The sequence below is a fragment of the Agelaius phoeniceus genome, chromosome 3 (assembly GCF_051311805.1).
Source record: "Agelaius phoeniceus isolate bAgePho1 chromosome 3, bAgePho1.hap1, whole genome shotgun sequence".
Taxonomy (NCBI): domain Eukaryota; kingdom Metazoa; phylum Chordata; class Aves; order Passeriformes; family Icteridae; genus Agelaius; species Agelaius phoeniceus.
This window is the reverse complement of record NC_135267.1, coordinates 19,221,443-19,238,343: the sequence shown is the minus strand read 5'-3', so window position 1 is coordinate 19,238,343 and position 16,901 is coordinate 19,221,443. Positions and strand designations below refer to the sequence as shown.

The following is a 16,901-nucleotide window of genomic DNA, read 5'->3' as shown; positions in this document are numbered from 1 at the left end:
TTAGATGTTACAGTGACCTTGACATACAAGGATGGAAGGAAAGATTCCAGAAACAGAGACCAAGATCCAGGTTCAGCCCAGAGCTGGTGCAGGTTATGTGGAGAAGCCTACTCCTGCCTCTCCTCCCCTCCTCTCCACAACACAGCACACTACTGGTCACCTCATTCTCCAGCCATCCTTATTTCAATAATATGGCAAAGTGAAAATACTTCTTTCCTTGAATACCTGTGCTATTTTGCTTTCTGGCTTCCTTTGAAGAACCACAGTAGCTGCAGAAATGCTGCATTGAGCATTCTGTTTTTTCCCCTCACACAGGATTTGTGGAGCCCAGCAGGTCTCTGTGATACACCCAGTATTATCCACAGTTCTCTACAGTTTTATAGGAAGGACCATCTGGTGGTCAGCTGCCCAAATGCACATTTTCTGCCTCCTGCACCTGTTCAGTGTCATTCAGCCTCTCTCTGACAGTTGCTCTCCCATCAGAGGTCTTCCTGAGCAAGGGGATGAGAGGATGCAGCACATCTCCTGAAACAGCAGCAGGTGCTTTGTGAGATTTCTGTTCTTAAGGAGGAATAAATCCAATTTTCTCTTCAAAATGGAGATGACAATAGGACCAGAAGGTAACCAGTTGGCTCTCTGAGCCCTTTTACTCAAATCTCTCTGCCATTTCAGAGATGGTTGTGATGCCTGCAGTCATTCACAAGTGAGCTTACAATGTACCTACCAGTCAGATGTGTACTACTGTAGCATGGTATATATCTGTGCAAACTAAGACTTGAAACCATAAAAGCTTGTTTAGGGACTGTCCTGACATACCAGAATGTCCTGACTGGACAGACTGGACCACAGCCACGTGCTCTGAAAAAAGCTGAATAACGTAACCTGACAGCTCAGTGAACTTCACAGAGGAGACCTTGAAATGAGTTTGGGTTTAAACTCCTGAAAGTATAAAGCTTTCAGGAAGACTGATGCTACATCTTACAGACATCCTTCACCCTCTTTGCATCTTTGACTTCCTACAAAAACTAGATTTTGACAGAATAATGAGCTTAAATTTGAAACTAGAGTCAAATCCACTGGAGAAATTCCATTTTTTTTTCTTACTGTAGCTAAGATCTTCACATACAAAAATCTCCCATATTAGCAAAAGATCTTCAAAGAAAGGAAACAGAAGGAGAATCCTCTAATTTGTGATTAACATTATGATGTGCCCTGTTATTACTACAGAGAAACAAAGGGTACAAGCTATCAAAAAAAAAAAAACACTTCAAGGATGGCAAAAAGTAAAAGTGAAATGAAATAATATGCAATTTAAAAATAAGAGAGCTATAGTTGTCATTATCAGGCTGAAAACAAAAGCCAGGAGAATGAAACAATATGTCTGCTAGACCAAACAGCTACTGCAGACTTGTCTCAAGAAAATCATCTGGGAAAAAATCTGTCTCAAGATCACACATACACACTGCAGAACTTGTAAGTGAAAACTCTGGGGTAAAATGTAAACCAAAAGCAGGATACTCGCTGAGCTAAGCAACACTTGCTTGTCTGTCTTTTAAGACATGGTGAAATTTTCCCCAGCTTTCAAATGGTAGCTGGAAACACATCATCCTTTGTTCTTTAGCCTCTCACAAGGAAGTCACACAGACTAAAGGTTTGCTGAGCAAATATATGACTTTTTCCTAGTCTGCCAATTTTATTTTGATGCTAAGTCCCTCTCAGCAGCACGTCGCATAAAATTGCTTAGTTGTTAGCCTGACACACTTCACCCTTATTAGGGAAAACATCCCACTGATTTGTAGGTTTGAGACACTTGTTGTCACCTGAGTGTAAGTTTATTGAGTGTTACCCTCCTGGCTGTATCATGCTGTAGGCATTTGCTTGGGAGGTGGATAGGCAGAAGGAATTTAAAGAACTAGCTTCAGCCTTTTCCCTCTCATTTAAGACAATGTAACTCCCTTTTACAAGCTGTCTAAGAGCTGGCCCTGGACATCCCCTTTCCTGCCACCAGTGTTTGGGAAGGGTGCAGGCAGCAAAAGCACTGCAGGTCCTGTTGCCTCACTGCAGCCCTCCCCCTCTGAGGAAATGAGTAGTTCATACTCATGTTCAGGGACACCCTGGCTTCCCTTGTCACCACCAGGGCACTGACACCTAATACATCTTGCTTAGGACAGCTGTTCAGGCAGCCTTTAAAGTCAGTAGGGAGGATGCCCTTAAAACACCCCCATTCAGCACCTGTAATGACAAACTCCCCCCATACTGAGACAAGACTACCTTTCAGAGGCATCTCCCTGAACTACAACTAGGAAGGAAGCACAGATGGCTACATAAGTCACTGAAGTTTAAAACAATCAGTTAGGAGAGTGTAAGTTATAGTTCAATATCTGGCTTCTAGAATTAACCTGATCACCACTGCATAGCTCACCTGACTTTTGTCAGGGGCTAACATTTGAGAATTACAGCTGTGTTTTGATAGGCCATGGGGGTCAGCTTTAATATAAATTAATGTATTAAATAAGGACCTTAAAAAGCTTCTTTGAACACTCTCACCCTAAAAATGGCAACATTAAGATATGTGATTTTTTTAAAGGCACAAGGCTGTAGCTGACTGGGAGATTTAATGCCTAGAGAATGCATGTCAAAGACTTTCCTGCTGCAAGCTTTAATTGGCACTTCTGATGCTATTTGAGGGAAAAAAAATTCCATTCTCACAGCAAAAAAATGCAAGAGATGCTGAGTATTTCTGAAGAAAATGCATATGGTCAAAATCATTCTGCAGCTTGGTTTCCAAAGGATGGGAGGCCAGTATCTGCACTGCCCCTGCACTTCAAAAGTCAGTAACTCCAACCTATTCTGAAAAGGTGTCAAGGAGAGACTTAATTTAAGTGGCTGGGAAAGAGGTCCAAATAATTCCTCTCAGGGGGAAAAGATGGTCAGAAAGATGCCCCTGGCCGAGTGGAGATAATGTCAACCAACACAGGAACATGGAGAAAGATGCTCAATCTGCAAGGGGTGTCATTGACTGCCCTCAGAGCAGTCATTTTAAATAGAGCTGTTTTCTCAGGGTTTGCCATTTTGTAACTAAGATTCAACTTCTACTGGGACACCCTTTCTGCAACAAAAGTGTTTTAGAAGGTTACACGTCACAACCCCTAAACAAGCAGCAGTTTTGGAGCTGGAAGAGGGAGCACAGCCATACCCACATTAGAATGTAGCCTGCATATCTCAGCTGGTCTGATACGAAACGCTGACCCCCAGCTAAGCACAGGTATTTTATATTGCATTTTACAAAAGCAAGGAAGTGACCACTAATGTGCATGGTTCTGATCTCCATCAGCACATGGAAACACATTTCAAACCATTTCCTTGTGTTCTGATTTATTTGATCCCGTGTTATACCTTGATACTCATGAACAATTACAAAAACACAGAACTACCAAAACTGCTTCTCTTAGAAATGAATGCAGTATTCCTCCTCTTCCTGACATTTCAGAACAAGATGGTGTGGTGCTTTTTTCAATAAGAACACCAAAATAAGGGTCATAAAGAGGCATTTAATTTATCTGTCACTACAGACCACTGGAATTTGTCACCATTTATTGCAGTCAACTGAAAATGTAGTGAAGATTTATAACAACATTCTATGGTGCTTTACAAACATATGCTACCATCACTGGTAATTTTACTGTGATTCTATTATGAATCCTGTGTTTCAATTAAATAAAATCAACACTGAAATACATACTTTCTAAACAAGGTAATATACAGCAAATATTTTCTTTAACTGTAAATTGAAACTTCATGTATTTTGAAATAAAGTAATTAGGGTGCAATTCCTTCAAACAATAAAGACTTCATAATTTTAATAATGTACCAAATGTATCTATGCCAAGTAGCAGAAACAGGTTTAAAAGAGAAAACCTACTGCAGAGACACAAAATACAGATTTTTATTAAAGAAAATGAAACAGAGCAGCAAACATCCTGCAGTACTGCAAGAATTTGCTTACACACACATAACAATTTTCCTTTGTCTCACAGAAAGTTAACAGAAGATGTTAGGATACAGCCCCTGCTGCTCTTCACTGTTTATACTAACATTAAGAGCTAAAAAAAAAAAATCAATCAGTATTTATGATAAAACCATATCTATGGCTGATCTAATAGCTAATGCCCCAAGCCACTTTCTTACCCTAATGCTAAATTCCAGTGAATTGCTAACAGTAATTATCTGGGAAGAGCAGGAAGACAGCTCTGAAAAAGTGCTGAAGTGCTGCTTTCCTAACTGCTGGCACTGCAAGAAAACAAAGAGAAATGATTGTTTATACCCTACAATATCATTGTATCATTTATTGCACTCAATCCCTGATCACTTTTGACAGGTACCACAAGAGATTTTGCAGCACCATAGGATTTTGTGCTTAACTGTTACTGGAGCCCAGGGCTCCTATTTTTGGTAAATGCCAGATTGCCAGACAATGTAAGAGGGCTCCTTGGCATTCTTTGACTCTTACATATTATTTTGCTTATATATTCAGTTTCCTATGGCTTATTGACACATTCCATAAACAAGTTAAGCAAATATTTGTTACCGGCACCAGCCCGGGAGGTGGTAAAAAAGGCTTGCAGTTGCTCAAGACTGAAGGGGTATCCTCTATTTCCCATGCACCAACTCCTTTTCAGCTATTTATAACATGGGTTAAAAACAGCCTTTTTATTTTAAGAAAAAAATTTCTTCAACGAAAGGGCTGTCAAGCTTAAAACAGACTGCCCAGGGAAGCGACTGAGTCACCATCCCTGGAGGTATTTAAAAGATGTGTAGATGTGGCACTCAAGAACATGATTTAGTGGCAGACTTGGCAGCGGTTGGACTTGATGATCTTACAGGTCTATTTCAACCTAAATTATTCTGTGATTCTGTTTTTTGAGGGAAAGCAAAATCCCTACCTATATGAGACACTCTGTCCTATTGTTACAGATGCTAGCACTCTCAAAATTATCTTCAAAATCCAGGTGTCATGGATACTGGCATGGAGTGTTTGGACCTGCCTGAGCTCTGACAGGAAGGGCTGCCTGCCTGTGGCTCTGACAGCAGCAGTCATCACCTGCATGAAAGAAGACAAGCAGGGGCCTGGACAGCACTTGGGTCAGCCCTTAATCACAACACTGAGGGAGACTGAAGATAAGTAAGTGAAATGTAGGGAAAATGGTGGAAAGGTGAGACCAGTTCTTCATATGCTAAATCAAAACTGTAAGTCTGCATCCAGGCAGGAATGCACCTGCAGTCAGCAGTGAGTAAAGTAATTAGATTTGAAAATCAGGAATGCCAAGAAGTGCAATTAGGTAAACATTCATGGAGTGTCTGCTGGAAAGGGTAAAACCTGGTATGAGATGATAATGAAGTAATGCAACAATCCACAGAGAAGATTTAGAATTAAAAAATAAAATAACTGCAGTGTTTCACCGCTTCTTTGTGAATTAAGATGTTAAGCCTATAAATAATGATGCAGAAAAGGCAGAAGCTTCCAACTAAAATTTCCACTTCCTATTTGAAAAGGTGGTGTATTGTGTGACAAAGTATTTTCCAACACACCAGCAACCGAAAAGGCAAAACATTACTAGAAATAATTAACAAATTAAAGACAGCTGACCCAGCCTATCTTTAGGTAACTGAAAATGTCAACAGATTTTGAAAATATCTGTCACTATACAGAGGGAAACCAGAATGAATCAGATACAAATACAAACCAATTTTCCAATATCCAAGCCATGTTGCAGAATTTAAAGGTTCAAAATCTAATTACCACTAATTAAATCTTTTATGAAAAACAGGCTTTCATTAATCTCATTTTTCTTGTCAGTGAGGTACTTGGCTGATAAACCTGTAACTAAATAGTTCAGTTCAGTATTTTTGTAGAGAAACATCACAGTGAGACAAACATCCAAACTCACAGCTAGAGCAAGACTATGTCTCTAACACACACACTGGAAACACAAACTGTCAGATTTCAACAAGGAGCTCCCCCACAGGCTGCCAGTCAAGTGAGCTTTAGGGGAGGCTGCTCAGATTTGTGACAAGACCCTCACACTTTAATGCTCGAGTTAAGTTAAACCATGCAAAGGCAAAGCTGGGCTAAGCCCACACCCTTCTCTGATTCTGTGACTAGAGAAGATCCATTTGTTCAGGCTATCAAAAAGAACTTGCACAGAAATGTTCACATTTCAATAATGACAACTTACTCTCATTAGTAAGTACCCACACAAGTGGTAGATTTGCACTCTACTATTACTCTACTACAGCACTTACAACTAGGCAAATTCTTGAATCAAGAACCGAGCTCAGTGTGACTGAAAGATATTCACTTTGATGCCAGATAACTTCATTTAAAGACCTGCAATATTAGATCACTGAATGGAATTTGTCCCCTTTGACCATAAGGTTTCAGACAATAATGCTGTATTTTTCCAATGCAGCAGTTAGCCCATGTGCAAAAGGGCACCTCCACTTACAAAAGAAAAGATAATGTAAGTAGCATGAAGAAGACAGGAGATAAAGGACAGTGTTCTAGAATTCCAAATAGAGCACCTCTACACTACTTGCAATCAAGAGCTGACCCTCTCCAAAATTTAAGTCTCCATTTTCCATTGTGCTACTTTACAGTCCTCAATCAGAGACAAGACTGCTCCTTCCCTACAAACAGGAAAAAACACCCAACCCACTGCAACAGGGACAGAGGGAAGGTTCTTGAGAAAACTGGCTTTTACCAGGGAACCACTGTGTGAAATCAGTGACCTACTGATCTCAGAGTTGGTTCTACCTTTGATGAATGGTGTTCAGGTTCATGAAATGCAAAGTTCTTTCAACACTTTTACACCACCACATAAATCTTTATATTCATGAAGAAATACAAGCCCTTATACATCTCAATAAGCTCCTGACTACCAATTTCACACCACTATACTTGCATTTATACTTGCAGAGTGTAAATAGTATTAAAGATCAGGCAGACACTGAGCCACTAACAGCTCCATAATCTGAGCTGCAGCACTGTGTTTAATTACATTGCATTATTAAGAAAATTCATCACATGACAGAATGTGGTGGCACGACAGAAACAATAAGCTCCATGACAAATCCAGGTGAGATTTTTTCTGTACATGATATATTTTAGCAACTAGAAATATTTTATTAGCAATACAGACATTTCAATATTAGAAATCTATACAACGTCCTTTTCTTTCCCAATCTCCAAAACGTGTAGGTTCAGGGCCTCTGGGTCCACCTCTCTCTTTTGTAGTAGGATTGATTCCATCAGGGAATTCTAAAATAACAGGGAAAGTCCATTAAAATTTCTATAATATTGACAAATATAAAAGATGCTATCATTTATGATGTTTTCCTTTTAGTTTCATTTTCAAAGATAAAATAAATTCTTTTTTGTTTTGAAAGGCAACCTTGAACTAAATATTTCCCAGAGCCCTACAAAATGAATTTCAGTTTTTTTGACTGCAATAAATACGATCATATATATTATTTATATATACATATATATAGAAATACAGATATAATATTATATTATTTAATATGCAAATAAAGAAGCAACTGAATGTCCAGAGGCGTTAAAGGACCACAGCTTCTCGAGTCAGAACTTGCATCATTTGGGTATGCTGTACTTATGTTCACGAAATCTAAAACCCCAGGTATCATTTGCTGTTTACCTCTCTAATTTTAAGTACTCTGTTTTAATTTTAGCTTGAATTTGTTCAAGATTCTGTTAGTTTTGTACTTAAAACATCCAGGTTGGATGGTTGAGCCATCTAATATAGTAGAGGAAACGTATTAGAATATCTCTATAGAGGCTTTGCCCCAGAGGTCCTGGTTGCCCTTGATGGGCTGCAGCTGTAACCAATGAAGATGGCTGGGATAAAAGGGGGTGGGTTAGCCAGTCAGGGAGGGCCTTGGAGGAGCCCTGACCTGAGAGAGAACAGCATGCAGCAGAAGGAGTCAGTGAAGATCTGCAGCCATGAGAATGCATCAAAGAGGTATGGACTTTAGAAGTCTGAGAATATCATTATGAGACTCTAGAGACATAATAGAAGAACAACAATTGGTGACCCTGATGTGATAGTTAGCAGAAGATAAGACAGCTGAGAGCTGTGGTGGCCAAGAGCTGTGACAGAACATAGCCTTTGGGTCAGGGAGCTGTGAAAGCGTATGGCCTTTGAGCAAGGAGCTTTGTGTGTTGTACATGGCCTGTGAGTCATGGGGAAATGTATGTATTGTAACTGAACATCTGTACAACTGTTAACTCATGTAAAAGAAAAGGGGGAAATATAGTAGAGGAAATGTATTAGAATATCTCTATGGAGGCTTTGCCCCAGAGGTCCCGGTTGCCCTTGATGGGCTGCAGCTGTGATGTCCTTAATTGGGCTGCAGCTGTGACCAATGAAGATGACTGGGATAAAAGGGGGTGGGTTAGCCAGTCAGGGAGAGCCTTGGAGGAGCCCTGACCTGAGAGAGAACAGCATGCAGAAGAAGGAGTCAGTGAAGATCTGCAGCCATGAGACTATGCCAAAGAGGTATGGACTTTAGAAATCTGATAGAACAACAATATGAGACTCTAGAGAAATAGAATAACAACAATCTAATGCTTCACTTGTTCTAATGCTTCACCATCCTCAGAGTAGAGTTTCTTCCTAGCATTTATTCCAAGCCTGCCTTCCTTCAGTTTAGAACCATTGCCCCTTGTCCTGTCACTATCTGCTTGTATGAAAACTCCTTCCCTGCATTTTATAAACCCCCTTAAGGTACTGAGCCCCCTTCAGACATCAGAAGCCCACAATTAGATTTCCCCAAAGCCTTCTCTTCTTCAGGCTGAGCAATCCCAGCTCTGTCAGTCTGTCCTGGCAGGAGAGGTGCTCTAGCCCTTTGATCATCTTCTCTGGACCCATTCAAACAGGCCCATGCCTTTCTTGTGCTGAGGACTCCACAGCTGGATGCAGCATTCCAAGTAGGGTCTCATGAGAACAGAGGACAATCACCCCTCTTGACTTGCTGGCCCCACTGCTTTTGATGCAGTCTAGGATTTGGTATTCTGGCCTGCAATGATACACTGACAGATCATGTCCAGATTTCATCCAACCCCCTACCCTGCTACAAAAGAGAAGCACACTGCCAGCTCACGCTACTTTCTTAAACACCACAGAGCCTTCTGTACCTCAGGCAACATTCTTCTGCTACTCAGGGCCATCTCCTAAGAATAGTTAACTCAGGCTGTCAAGCCACTAAGTACTTGTGGCACAGCACCATCCTAGGCTGAGTCTCATCCTGCACTAGACTGTGGGGCTCCCAGAAACTCACAGTACCCCACATGCCCCTTGCCACGCTGTTTCTCCATTGCTTCCCACATACACACCTAACTTGGGAATCCCTCAGTCACATCCCTAACTCAGCTCGGGTGGGCAACACAGGTAATGAGGCGCAGGGCTGAAAATGTAACAGGAAGACTACAACAGAAATTCTGGACATCAGACAAAAAGAAAAGTGATGGAGGAAACTCATACAGCTACAGGCTGCACAGGATGATACATAACGGGATACCTGTTTCATAACTGATGCCAACCAGGAAAAGAAACATCAGTATCTGAGCACCTCTGGCAGTTCAAGGGGTGCAAATGCAGCTGATATTATTTTGTACATGTCATCATCCCAATATCAAAGCACTACTCATGCTGGCAGTGGATGCTGATGCTCAAAAGATTTCTCCACTGATAGCTACAGCAGTAGGAATTCTAAAATCCAGCTTCAATTCTTAGGTTTTTTCCAAATAATACAACAGGCAGTTTGCAAACTATTGCTAGTGTTACATGTAAAAAATACAGGTGCAACTAAAGAGACCTTGAGTCTTGCTCCAAACCTGGAATACCTAAGCAAATAACAAAAGATAAGGATTATGCATGTTTTAAATGAAGCAGTGATGGCACTGATTTTCCTGGGAATAAAAAGACAAGGATTTAACAGCTGCTTACACAGTAACTCCAATTGTGAGCTAGTTCTCAAGTGAGCCACAATCTGAAATTGCATGGAAATGATTTTATAATATGAGAATAATACAACAATACAATGACAAACTGCGGAGAAATTTGTGAAAGGAGAAGCAGAAGTAGCTTTGCACCATGATGCAAAGCTGTGGTGGCCTCAGGGTAACACACTCTGGAGTTGGAGACCAGTTTTTAGCTCTGCTGCACAAATTAAAATGGCACTACACAGAGCCATTTTAGCCTGTATGAAAAGAGGGGACTTCTGTGAAATAGTATCTGAGGATTTTGTTAATGAAATTAAAGATTCTAAGGTGGAAGAACACAATCAGTTTCTTAAATGAATGTAAGGAATAATTAGTATTTATGCTGCTATCATTCAACTCTGGTGGCCTTATGGAATTAAAGAAGGGGCACATCCTCATGGACTGAATTATGCACTGGCTTGCCTGGATGTTGAATATAGAGCCCCTGACAGATGTGACAGCTACACCACCTTTTAATTTTATGGAGGTGAGTGGCAATACTCTCATGAGACAGTATTACATCCAGTTCTGGAAAATTACTTTATCCAAGGCTACATCCCAAGAACTGAAGCAATTACCAGCACTGTACAGAAGGGCACATTAATGTGTTTGAAGGATTTCATGAAGTACTGTCTACAGATGAAGGAAATTCTGCTTCCAGTGGGCACTCTGCTGCCTTCCTTTTGGAGACTATATATCAGTCTGTATTTCTTTTCCTCAGGATGTTAGTGCTTTCAGACTTGGCTTCCTGTTTATATGGTAAGGCAGAATATATTCTGTATATAGAAGAATGAGAAGAAAATATTTCATCAAATCGTTAATGCTTAATTCATGAAGATGTTGGGAAGAAGAAACTTGTGGTTCATTTGCTGCAAATAGTTAAAAGTTATTCTTTGCATTGCCTTTTTGAAAATGTTTGTATCATAAATACTTGTTTAAAAAAAAAAAACAAAAAAAAAATCCCAAACCCCACCCAGTACTGTGCTCAGTTGTGGAGTTCCCAACACAAAAAAGGGGTGGACCTCTTGGAACAAGTCCAGAGAAGGCCACTAAGACAAACACAGAACTGGTGCATCTCTCCTATTAAGACTGACTGAGAGAACTGGGGTTCTTCAGCCTGCAGAAGAGAAGGCTCTGGCAAGACCTTTTAGAAGCCTTCCAGTACCTGAAGAGGGCCTGTAGAAAAGCTGGAGAGGGACCTTTAACAAGGTGATGTAGTGACAGGACAAGGGAGATTGGCTTTAAAATAAAAGAGGGTAGGTTTAGATTAGCTATTAGGAAGAAATTCTTTACTGTGAGGATGGTGAGGCACTGCAACAAGTCCTTCAGAAGGGCTGTGGATGCCCCATCCCTGGAAATGTTCAAGGCCAGGCTGGACTGGGCTTTGAGCAGGCTCTTCTAATGGAAAGTAAGAAGAAGAGGCTCTTCTAATGGAAAGTAAGAAGAAAGTAAGTAAGAAGAGCAGGCTCTTCTAATGGTACTAAGTCAGGACACCCAGGCAAATTTGCTTATCTTCAAGAGCAGAGGAAGCCCAGGTTCTCTGTGTGACTTGCTACAGTGTTTGAGCAGGGTTGTTCTGAAGGTTCTTGTCACCTGGTGCACCATTTGCTGCAACTCGTGCCCACTGCCCTGCCTCCCTGATTTGTTTTTCAGAGCAGTAAGCAGTAAGCTTAGAAAATGATTCTAAAGAGTGCTGAATGTCTGTCACCTTCTTAAACTGACATCAGCACAACATCTTGCAGTCTTGCCTTTAAAACACAGCTTCCAATTTTGTAAAACATTACTTACTTTCCAGGGGTTCCTTCTCCATACTGGACTCTTCTGGTTCATCAAACCTCCCCACTGGTAACTTTGGTTTCTTTAGTGGCTGCTTAGCAGGTTGAGATCTTCCTCCTGGCTTAGAGCTGGAGCTGCTTCGTGAGTGCCAAAGAAGTGATGACTCTATCAAGCAAATGGACATGCAGCATAAATGCAGGAGTTTAACACTGAGCAATGCTGTGACTGTCCAGAACACCTCTGAGAAAAAACTACTTCAGGGATGAGGGAGAGGGAGGCAGGAAAACAAACTCTAAAAATTATTTACCATTCAATCCATAAGCACCTAAGAAATCAGTACAGATAATTATTTTTGGCCCTAGAAACAGATGTAGGCAAAATTGTGTTAGTTGTATAACTCAGTTCACATTAACAGTGTATTTTAAACTGCTTGAACTTATCTTTGCTGTTACTTTCTTGTATTTTAGACTCTTAAACAGTAATTATGCTAGCATAGACCAGTACAGTCTGTTTTCCAGGAGAAATCCTAACCTCCCCCAAGAAACCTGCTGATTTCCATATCTTGGCTCATTTCCAACAGCTTTTTAGTCAGAAAAAGCTTTCCCAAAGGAAAGTTTAAAAAAATAAAACGTTCCCTTAGTAACAGGTTTTCCAGAATGTCGGCAGAAGATAGCTGGGTTTCCCTTAGGATGGTAAAATAATTCAGCTGGTAGTCAAAAGCAGGAAACACTTTGAGCATGTTTAAGTTCAATTATGTAACTGCATGCAAATGCTTTCATTAAAAGCATTAACTTTTTTCCTTAAACTCCCACTAACAATTTGGTTTAAAAAGCCAAATGTAAATGTCCACAGTGAGCATAAACTATCCACTAAAAATATTTTGGCTGTGGACAGGTGCCTAAAGCAGTTCTGACATTTCTTAAGAAGCAAGATTCAAACACAAATCCTCCCTGTACCAGCTGGGTGCAAAGTACCTGAAAGAACTATTATTCTACTTTCCTAAGGAGATTGAATCGGGAAGCCTTCTCAAGCACTGTCATTTTGACTCACCTTAATATACAGCAGCTAACAACTCGCTTGTATTCTTAGAATCAGCATATTCATTCATTTTAAAATACCACATCTTTAATATCAAACCCTACAGCCACACAAATTGTATTATGTCTGCCAACTGCTGCAAACGCCCCAAAGGAGTAAAGCATGGTGTAACAAATTATCAACAGTAAAGGATCCAATCTGTTGCAAACATTGGGTCTTTCTACTCCTGCCAAGCTTCTTCTCATTCTTCAGTAAGCTAGAAAGAAAAGCTAGCAAGAAAATTCAATTATAGCTGGTATTCTAGTCCAAATTAAAATAAAAAACAGATTAAGGTACTGGTATGAAATTTATTATCTCGGTCACTAGAGAAGAGGCTAAACCCATTTTCCTTGATAGATTTACTTGATATTCTAGACCAAAATACACTCTTCTTGACAGAGAGGTGACAAAAGTTCAACATTAACCATCTCTGAAAAAGATGAGATGAACTATCAGTATTAGTAAACCACATTGTACAAACTGATCTTTGATTCCCTTCTCTTTTACACAGTGTCACAATGCCCTACCATTTGTTAATTATATAACTGAACTTGAAAATTCCAATTCTTTAAAGTTGCTGCGCTGCAATATTCCATCTTTTGAAGTGGCCCACAGCATGTGATTTATCCTAACAAAGCCATCCATGCAGTGGGATTTGGGCACACATCGGGATGCTCAGAGGATTAGAGCCTTAGCCACATCTTGCCAGAAACCCGACAGCCAAATGGAGCACAAACATCTGACAAAAATTCCATTAACATACAGTGCACTGGTTTGTTTTAGTGTATTGTATCAATAGCAGCACAGAACCTCAGCTTTTGACGAGAGGGAAGCACCCAACAAAGAGCCCAAGCTGAGGCCGGTGGGGCAGGCTCTGTTACCCAGTCTGCCTTACTTCTCTATCAACAAACCACCTGAATTTTCTCAGGTGAAGGGAACGGAGCAGTAACTTCCAGGTACACAGCGCGTTTCCTCCAGCTATTCCCCAAAGCTTACACTGCTTTTTAACATTTTACTGCTGATAAGAAGTACGAAGCAACGACAGGGCAAGAAAACCTCCGTAATAACAGAGTTGCCGATAGCAGCAGGTTTACAGTACAGGCGAGAATATTAATATCGAAAGGGCGAGGGGGAAGGCAGAGAAGGGGTTAAGAGCAGGGAAACTGCAGGGCCACGGAAGGTGCGGGGAGAGCTGCGACAGCCCCGGCCCCCCAGTCCCCAGGTTGAGGGAGCGGGGCGTGCCACACTCCTCACCCGCCGCCATCTTGGGCGCTCTCCAGCCCCCCCAGCGCCGGCAGCCCCGGGCGGCGCCCGCCCCGTCCCCTCGCTCGTCAGTTCCTGCGGGAGGAAGGGCAGGGGAGCCGGGGAGCCCCGCCGCGGCACCACCCGGGCCCTCCCGCTCTCCGCCCGCCTCTTACTCGCTGCCCCGGGCGCGCCGCGCAGCAGCCGCAGAGCCATGGCCGGGACGGAGCCGTGCGGGGCGGGCAGCGCTGCCGCGCAGGCGCCCAAGACGGCGGCGGCTGCAGCCGGGGGCAGGCGGCGAACGCGGCCCCGAGCAGCGCTGCCTCAGCGGCCTCGCCATTCCGCCGTGCCCCGCGCTGCTCCCCGGCTCCGGCAAACAGGGGCGAACGGCGCCGGGGGAGCCACGGTCCCGGTGAAGGCAGCAACGGGCTCGTGGAGATGCTCGAGAAATACGCTGTAACTCTGCTCCACGTTTGTCTAGGGGTGGAGAGAAAAGACGTCTTCTTTCTTCAATGCAGTGAAGAGTTTAGCGCTGCAAGAACCCGTTTTCCCCTCAATCTGTAGGGTAGTCCAGCTAGGTTTTTTTGTTGGTTTTTTTTTTTGTTGTACATTGTTCAAATAACACACTTTGGCTAACACCATAGTGATGTACAGACAGTGTTCATGCTTTCAGACAGCATCGTTCCAGTTTCCGAGTTTAGGCAGTGAAGTTGCTTTTAAGGCTCAGTATAAACCGAACCCTGGGATAAGTAACACCTGAGTTCATGGAGTGGCGCTCCATGATTAAGTACGTAATTAAGTACAGTTAATGTTTTGAATATGCCAACTTTTGCTTTTTGTCACTTTTTAAACTTCTCCAGCTGACAGTGTTCTTATATAAAACAGAATTCACTGTCTACAGATACTAACCTGAAGATGATAACTTGGAGATGTGAACCTAAAATAGCATTTTTTGTTCACATCTGAAAGCTTTAAGAAATTAAATCTCGGTAAATTAAAGAGCAGCAGCACTTCCTGGAGTTTATTGGAGCTACATCTGGCAATGCCTACACACTGAAAGTAATTCAATTTAACTGACTGCCTTATGAGTGACATTTTCTCTATCAACCTTTTATAACATGGTTAATTAGACATTAGAGACTGAAAATAATGGAAAACCTTTCCTTTATTCTAACAGCAAGATGCTGGGCCTCTAGATCAGGGAAAATAAGGACAAATGCAGAAAAAAATGCTCTGCCTGAAAGCAGCAAGGAGAAAACCTAAACAGATCTTGTCAAAGTCCAAGAGAACTTATTATTTATGTCTTCAGTAGAATAAAAACATGAACCTTAAAAAAACTTACCAAGCTGTCTGCAGACACCAAGTAAGCTGTGCTCCTAAACTGCTTAACACATGCCATGAGAAATCATACATGTATGCATACATCATATGTACAAGCATGTTGAATTTCAAATTATAAGAATGAAATAGCACTGAAAGACTATTGAGGTATTGTTTATCCACCTCAAAATTAACTGTTATCAAAACATATTTCTCATCTTTATTGTATTGCTGTAAAAATTCACTTGTACCTCCTGAATTATTCATTTCTAGATCTTTTGGCTAAGGAGGCAATAAATCTTACATTGGTAAAAACAACCGCAGCATACACCACAGGAATTTTCTACTTAGTGATTAAATGGACTGTTTTCCTTCCTCTGTTTACTGATCATTTATCTCTTGCACTGCAGCTTCCTTTGCAAGATGACAGAAACAATATTGTATTTAGCTTTGCTGTTCTAAAAAGTGGGGAATAAAAGAGCTAGCACAAAGCTTGCAGCAGGTCAGTTCAGATGAGCCAGATGTACTGGTCTTGGAGACTACCTGGAAAGCACCACAAGCAGCACTGTCCTGGGCAGCAAGTGTACTGATATTGCCTGAATACCCCCTCTGCCTCTGAGACCATGTCAAGAACCTTGGTTATCTGAACACACACCTGGTCAGGGCTAAGCAAATAAAACCAGCTTGGAATCAAGGTTGTTTCGTGGTTACAGAGTAAGTTTTCCATCAATGTCAAATCTCTTGGCTCTGCTGCAAATCCTGGTGATTTCCAGTATAATATGAACTCTTTTTCTAAAGTAGTAGCAATGCCTAGATTTACAGTAACAGAAAGTTGAGTTTGTATCAAGGATTCAAACACAACCCAAGGAATTAATTTATATGCAGAACATGGAAACAGAGGTTCAGACACTATGTCATTTGATGCACTGATCTCCTCATTACATCACTGAGAGCTTTCTGAAGTAACAGTACCAGCCTCTTGCCTTCAGGGAACAAGAGACTGACAGTTGAAGGAATGTTAAGATCTCAGTTCTTACCTCTCATTCTGTAAGCAGCACAATTCTCTTTGAAGCAGCTGCAGGATACCTGCATGAAGGAGAGGTCACTATCTCTAGGAAGGAAGATGAAGCCCTCATTCAAACAGAAGAGTGGTGAGATGGTGAGTAGCAGCACTTTGGAGCTTCTGCTGCATCAGAAGACACTGACTTATGTATACACAGGTCTGTATTTAGGTCTAGGAAAGAGAAGGCAGAACACTGCAGGAATAGGGGGGAAATGCCAGGCAACACATGCACAGTTGTCCAAAATATCCCAGCCTGCATGTGTTGTTCAGGGAGCAACTGCAAGTGACCATACATGCTGTGGGTGAATGTGAACCTCCTAAGCTTCAAGGACATGTTGGAGTCATCATGCCTCTCTGTCCTAG

At 41.6% G+C, this 16,901-nt stretch overlaps 1 protein-coding gene across 3 annotated transcripts; it reads right to left on the bottom strand.

Moving 5' to 3' along the window:
- Nucleotides 1-3,922: 3,922 nt before the first annotated feature.
- On the bottom strand, nucleotides 3,923-14,489 carry SDHAF4 (succinate dehydrogenase complex assembly factor 4). 3 transcript variants are annotated; one of them, XM_054628712.2, is made up of 3 exons: nucleotides 14,332-14,489; nucleotides 11,849-12,001; nucleotides 3,923-7,318 (listed from the first exon to the last, which is right to left on the bottom strand). In XM_054628712.2, the coding sequence occupies exons 1-3, from the start codon at nucleotides 14,369-14,371 to the stop codon at nucleotides 7,209-7,211; spliced, it is 303 nt and encodes a 100-aa protein (XP_054484687.1). In that variant the 5' UTR covers nucleotides 14,372-14,489; the 3' UTR covers nucleotides 3,923-7,208. The 3 variants fall into 3 exon arrangements, with proteins under 3 accessions (XP_054484687.1, XP_077030917.1, XP_077030918.1); XM_077174802.1 differs by lacking the exon at nucleotides 14,332-14,489 and adding an exon at nucleotides 14,168-14,301; XM_077174803.1 differs by lacking the exon at nucleotides 3,923-7,318 and adding an exon at nucleotides 7,326-10,836.
- Nucleotides 14,490-16,901: the final 2,412 nt, after the last annotated feature.

Bases quoted from the DNA above. Each gene is read 5' to 3' on its own strand.
- SDHAF4 (XM_054628712.2), bottom strand. From the start codon at position 14,371: ATGGCTCTGCGGCTGCTGCGCGGCGCGCCCGGGGCAGCGA. The intron at 12,002-14,331 runs GTAAGAGGCGGG...TTTGCTTGATAG, and splicing joins CGGCGCGCCCGGGGCAGCGA to AGTCATCACTTCTTTGGCAC. The intron at 7,319-11,848 runs GTAAGTAATGTT...CTGTTATTTTAG, and splicing joins GGAGAAGGAACCCCTGGAAA to AATTCCCTGATGGAATCAAT.